Source organism: Aureococcus anophagefferens (assembly GCF_000186865.1).
Source record: "Aureococcus anophagefferens unplaced genomic scaffold AURANscaffold_52, whole genome shotgun sequence".
In the NCBI taxonomy this organism is placed as follows: Eukaryota; class Pelagophyceae; order Pelagomonadales; family Pelagomonadaceae; genus Aureococcus; species Aureococcus anophagefferens.
In genome coordinates, this window is record NW_008705605.1 from 32,878 (window position 1) to 39,297 (window position 6,420).

General features: G+C 52.2%; 2 protein-coding genes across 2 annotated transcripts; both read right to left on the reverse strand.

Annotated features, from left to right (window-relative positions):
* Positions 1-1,060: 1,060 nt before the first annotated feature.
* Positions 1,061-1,285, reverse strand: AURANDRAFT_8786 (hypothetical protein; the record flags this gene model as incomplete). Its single annotated transcript, XM_009043382.1, has 1 exon — positions 1,061-1,285. A coding segment is annotated over one exon (225 nt), but the record flags the coding sequence as incomplete, so codon positions are not given.
* Positions 1,286-2,646: 1,361 nt separating this feature from the next.
* On the reverse strand, positions 2,647-6,198 carry AURANDRAFT_14673 (hypothetical protein; the record flags this gene model as incomplete). The annotated part of the gene is made up of 4 exons (XM_009043381.1): positions 2,647-2,813; positions 3,408-3,453; positions 5,713-5,856; positions 5,878-6,198. Coding segments are annotated over 4 exons (678 nt in total), but the record flags the coding sequence as incomplete, so codon positions are not given.
* Between the last annotated feature and the right edge of the window lie 222 nt (positions 6,199-6,420).

The window sequence follows — 6,420 nt, forward strand, 5'->3', positions numbered from 1 at the left end:
ACTGCACCGCAGTAATCAGCATTCTCCCCCCTGTGGTATGCCCGCGACTCGAGACAACGATGGGAAGATGACTGCTTCGTGACAAGAAGTAATTGAGAAGGAGTTTCTCTGCCACGACGCTCTCGACCCCATTTTCAGCAGCAGTCGCAAAAGCGAAAACTATGATTCGTCCAGGATCCAGGACCGGGATGAGCTCCTCGAGCAACGAGTCGGTCACCGAGTCCTAGCCTAGCTCGACGCGGACAACACAAGAAGATTCCAGCGCGTCTACCTTGATCAACGTGACTGCAGAATGAGCTTCGTAGGCACGAACGCCCATTGCACTGACACTCCTGAGATAAAAGGCTGCATCCTATCAGCACTCGTGATGTGACGGCTCGTATCCAAATCATCCATGTGTCATCTCAAAAGCGCTGACGAGTAGTAGGGCGTCCTCGATTGGTGTTTGCTACCGATTACGCAGCCTGGCGAGCACATCTGAGGCGTACACGGGCGCAGCAGTAGCGTCCAGTCCGAACATACTAGCGGCGCAACCAGATCCATACGCCATGCATAGGATGCGTTGATTAGCCAGGCCAGAGCCAGTCGTGAGAGCGAACGACAGCAGACTCGCGTAGACCGGGCACGTGTAGGTGGTAGCATTTTGGGCACTCATGGCAATGCCAGCCTCGACATGCTTTTGGAACAGATTCTCGTGTTGCGCCTTGGTGAGTTTACCGTACATCACTTCACACATGAGTCACAGGTTCCTCTTTGAATGATAAGGAGCGTTGTTGTGGTACGCGACTAGATCGAATGTTGTCAATAGATCCCGTCGACCCACCGTTTCACTAAATCAGCCCTAGCACCACATCATGGCCTCTTCGTATTGACCAGTTGCGATGTTGATGTCCATAATCGCATCATTTGTGCGCCACCCGACGGGCCGATAGAAGTCCCACGAGTGCTTGATGAATGTCGCGCGCTCTCGCTGGAGCAGCAATGCTGCTTGCGACGCTACCACCAGGGATATTGACGACACCCCAATACCAGAGATATGAGCAGGATCTGGGTGGACCGCCGGGTCGGAACAAACCACGACACCGTACGTGCCATTCCATGCTCTGCTCTGGACCCAGTTGGTGGTACTGAACAGGGCATTTGTGCCACCATAACACGCGTTGAAAGTGTCGAGCCCTTCAACACTGTGGTGGTCGTCAGCTTCAAATAACGACATCAAGAACGACTTGGTTGACTTGCCGCGGTCCACAGCGCTTTCTGTGCCAACCTCGAGGCGCCCAACTTCAATAAAGGCCAGCTCACACTATCAAAGTAGTCTACTTAAACTTGACAACGCTAGAGACACAGTGTCTTCATCGTCGCTGACGAAAGTGATATTTTCCTGCCCGCGCCCCATCGTGTATCTGCCGGGACTGACGTGGAATGCTTCCGCGCTTGAGGCGTTCAGGGCTAGATTAGGAGCGTAGTAGGACAAAGCGGCAATTCCAACCACATCGAGTTCGAAAGCTTTGTCTGCGGCGTTTAATGGAGCCAATGAAGCGCCGCGTCATTGTAGGTGGATCCCGCTCGCTACAACGGTATTGTCCCAGGACGCGGCATCCACAACCAGGAAACGCACGGCGCGATCGGCGACCATCGCGCGATACAGGTGCTTTATCTGCGTATCGGCGCTCTGATGCGAATACATGTCGATTGCGAGTATTCCTTACGGGCCACAAATCTCACCCTTATCGAAGGCCGTTGCCAACGACATTAGGAAAAATTCAGCAGACTATGTCTACGACTCTCAAGAGGTTGGAAACTGTAACACAGCCGTGCCAAAATTATCAAACTGCAGCATGCCGAGCCCTTCGCTGCAGATGGTCCGAGTCTGCGGACCTACTGGTTGGTGAACAATCTTGGAGAACTCAGCCTGCGAACCATCCTGTAGCACCACACCACATGCGAGCACTCGAGGCTGTCATGACTACGCCACGACAGCCCAAGTATGCGCCGTAGAGTCAAAGCGACAACCAAGCACGCTGTCGTGAGTCTGTGACATGATTCAGTGATTGAAGCGAACGTCACCAAGAGATGCACGCAGTCCATCGCCTACCAGCGACAAAAGGACTGTATATGCACACGTTGTATTGACGTCGATATGCAAGTTCGTACGTAGTAACTTCACAAAACCTTTCGCTTGAACAACCGGTTCTAAATCTAGGTTCAATCTCTTGGTGATCCCTTTTAATCATATCAGTCACCTGCCCGCGCGATAACGTGAAGACGCCACCTTGCTGTCTTGAGAATGTTCTGCGAAGTATCCAATTGTCTCGACAATACGCCATGCGCGATGATGCCGCTCCATCCAAATGAGCTCACTCCGCCACTATCGTGTAATGCCAGTTGGACGGTCGCATCTTGCAAGCCTGGACTAGCTTCAGAGAGAATGGCCAAATCAGCGTGTCAAACTTGCTATACTTGTGGATTTACGCAGCGAGTCTGCGCATTTGGCGGTCCAACCTCCTGTTGTAACAAGGTCAAGACCTTCAGAGTCCCAGAAACACCTGCCATTGATTCCGTATGCCCAACGTTGGCCTTAATCCCACATGCGAAGCATTTGCTGCCCTGGTCTAAAAGGACCGATGACACCGCACCAACTTCGATTGGATCACCCAAGGCTGTGCCTGTGCCATGAGCTTCGAGGAAACGTTCAGTTCCAGCGCCAGCATCATTCAAAGAGGCTCGGATAAGCAGCTGTTGCGACATCCCGTTCAACGCCGTGAAACTTGCACTCTGGCCATTGTGTCGGGCGGAAGAGCCTCGAACATTTACTTTGGACCGAATCTATCCAACCAGCATAGCACCGCAACCTTCTCCGCGAAGATACCCATCCGCCCGCGCATCAAAGGTGTGGCATCGACCACGAGCAGATAACATTCCTATCAGGGCGGGTCCGGAGTGCCACGGGAACATGACGATAATAGAGTTGGGGCCTGAGACCAGCGCCGTGGGACACTCCGATTGCTGAATACATCATCGGCCAACATGCAACGCTACCAGGCTCGAAGAGCACGCGGTGTCAAAGACAACACACGGCCCTCGCATTGCAAATGCGTAGGAAATGCGCGCCCCGGCGGCAGAATAGCTTATACCAGTCATGTCGTAGGGCCCTGGGACGGTCGGTAATATCGATTCTGCATCCATGTTCATCATGCCCGTAAACGTGCCAGTATCTGAGTCAAACAGAGAGGATCGGCCAAATCCTCCCCGGTGAAACGCATCATATCCAGTTTCAAGAAGCATCCGCTGTTGTGGTTCAAGCGAAGTTGCCTCTGCTGGACTAATGCGAAACATGATGTTATCGAATTTTTTGTATACCAGAAAAGATCCATAGCGCACACGCAAACGTGCATCCTCCGTGAAACCACGCACATCTACTGCATCGATATCCCATCTATCAAGGGGGACGCACTTGCCCGTGTCACAACCTGCAAGCGAGAAGCCCTCGACGTCTCCAGTTTGGCACAAATGGTCGACGAGTGGGAGAGTCAGGGCGTAGGACAACACTTGTGCGGCGCTAGAGATACAATCCATGAGCTCTCATACTCGTGCGTGGCTCAGGTTTCCGTCTTGGTTTGGCAAAGCCACGTGATGTACAAGAAAACTAGTCACGCCGCTTGCGGTCGGATAATCAAACAGGGCTGTAGGCTGCAGATCTGCGCTTAGTTGACTATTCAGTTTTTCGACTAGCTCAGTAGCACCGAGTGAATCAAGTCCTGCGCCCATCAATGGAACATCATCAAGAACGGCAGTCCCAAGCAGCTGCTGAATCGTATCGCGCACTGTGTCTAAAACAGGTTACCTCCGCTCACCATTGGCTGGCCCAGCAGCAGGCTAGCAGTGGTCTTATAGATATTCTGACACACTGGCAAGACTAGGGTAGTCAAACATGACGGTTGCGGGCAGCTGAGTGTTGAGATCGACACTCAGACTCTGGCTGAGCTCCGTCGCGCCAAGAGAGTCCAAACCTGCCGCCATAAGAGGTGCGTCTGGCTGCACCTCCGTGCCTAGGAGTCAAAGTACGGCAGAATTGACAGTAGTGAATACGTGATCATCGGGCATGCTTGTCTATCACATGTTCTAGAAGGCAGTGACAACTCAACTTAAAACATGGCTTGTCCGCAAATTTAGGCTTTGCAGTGGCAGCTGAGAGAGACTGAGTAATTGCATCCCTGGCAACGGGATTGATGGTGCTCCGCAAACTATTTATTGAGTGTAGTCCGCCGCAATTGGTGAGATTTCCAATTTCAAGGATACAGGCTTTTAAATGCCACCAGAGTGGGTGACATAGCGCACCACCAGTCGGAGCATATTCAATTTCTTCGAGGGTCAATTTTGAGTAAGCTCCAAGGCTTGCTCGCATGCTCTTGGTACGGGCGTCGAAGATTGATCGATGTTCGTGGATTCACTATGAGGAAAAAGCTTCCACAAAAAGTGGTGCGCACTCAGGCGCATGTCGGAAGTGCCTTTTTTGCAAGCAAGAATGAAGGTTTAATCTTTTTAAGCATTAGAAACATGTATTTCAATGTTCGTTGCCCAAGCCACCATCCATTTTTGTTCATGGTTCTACGTAACGTTGAGGACCACCAACCTAATACCTGCCGGAACGAAGGTTCTCAAGGATTGCGATTACTATACGCAAGCAGAAGTCTCCGCCTAGGATTTTAGTGGACAAAATATGGCTCGACACTCCCGATTTTTTGATTTCAATCCAACTCTCGGCCACACAGTTCGATCTGAATCTCATAGCTCCAAGGTTGCGCATACATCAAAAGAAATGTCAGAGGTCCCGCTCTAGCGTCCGATTTCGATTCGTCCACGAATTGATTCGGTGTGACTCATCATCACCTACCCCAACCGAGGCAACACGCAAGGTCGCAGAAATGCCACACTCGCAAGCGCTTGTTTATTGGTGCTAGCAAAGGTCATTTCTGAGTATCCGACAGCGGGAAATAGAACCTTTCGCGCAACGACGTGATCAGAAAACAATGAAAGTATTGTCGGTGACAACCTTCCGCGCCGTGCTCTGCAAGAAGTGACTGTTGTGATTTCTCAATTATCTCAGAAAGCCAACCTCATCACTTTGACAATGCTAGGAGCACGAGTTTAAAGGCGAAATAATGAAATTAGTGATTCGGTCTAACAGGCCGACAAGCAACGCGTTTCACTTATATAAAACACTCCATGGGCGATCGTCCCGCTGTACCCAAACGAGCTCAATCGACTCATGGTAGGGCGGCCCAATGGCACTACGTCAGCTGGAAAACAGAACAGGTCGAGCTCCAACGACCCAAGATGCGAATTAAGATAACGCAAGGCACACAACTGAACGTTTGTGGACGGAAGAGAAATCAGAGACGCCAACCCCGCAACCGCAGCAGTCGCCTCCAAATGCCCGACATTGCTCTTAATGGTTCGGCAGTGCACCTGAGCACCATAGAGCGCGCTCACGGCCGCTCCGACTTCAATAGGATCGCCAAGCGCAGTGCCCGTTCCATGGGCTTCGAGTGTGATACTACTGGCCCCAGCGCAACCAGCGGCTCAGAGCAAGGAACGCTAGGAGGCCCCGTTTGGGGCAGTGAGGCTCGCGCTTGGGCCGTCTTATCGAACGGCAGTCGAGCGAATCTAATGCGCAATTTCACTACCGGCAGATTCACAGATAAATCCGACGCAGCCTTCGCCACGACAGTATCCATCAGCGCGGCTGTCAAAGGAGTGGCATCGGCCGCGATTCGACAGCATGCCAGCTACACTGAATGCGGCATACATGTCTTGTTCGAGGACGCCTCCCGCGGCGACGCACGCTTGTTCGCACTCCGTTCACATCAACCCTACCGTTGCGAGATATGCGGCAACGAGAGAGGCCGAACACGCGGAATCGACGGGGAAACAAGGGCCGGTGAGGCCGAGCACGTAAGAAATGCGGCCCGATGCTATCGACGCTGAATTTGCCGTCCCGTCGTAGAGGCTCACGTTTGAGTCTAGCCTCACACTGGAGGGGTCAGAAGAAGGACCGCCCGGCAAAATGGTAAATATACCCACGTAAACCCCCGCGAGCTTGTAAGCCAGCAAAGAGCGCTCGCTGCCACGCGACACAAAGGATGCGAGCGAAAGTTCAAGCAGCTGTAGCTGCACGGGATTGACCGTGCGAGATTCCGATTTCGACATATTCCAGCTGGCCTATTGGACGCAAATGGCGCTTGATAGAAAGCTCCCATACGACGCAGATATGGGAAGTCGATTATGATTAGTATCTCAGTAAAGCGCTCAATCATGGGGGACACTCGCATTGGTGATCTCACAACACGCGAGAAACTTGCGCCAGCCCTGAGCAGTCCGTGCGGGCGGAAGATGAAATAACTGCCCATCAAAGAATAT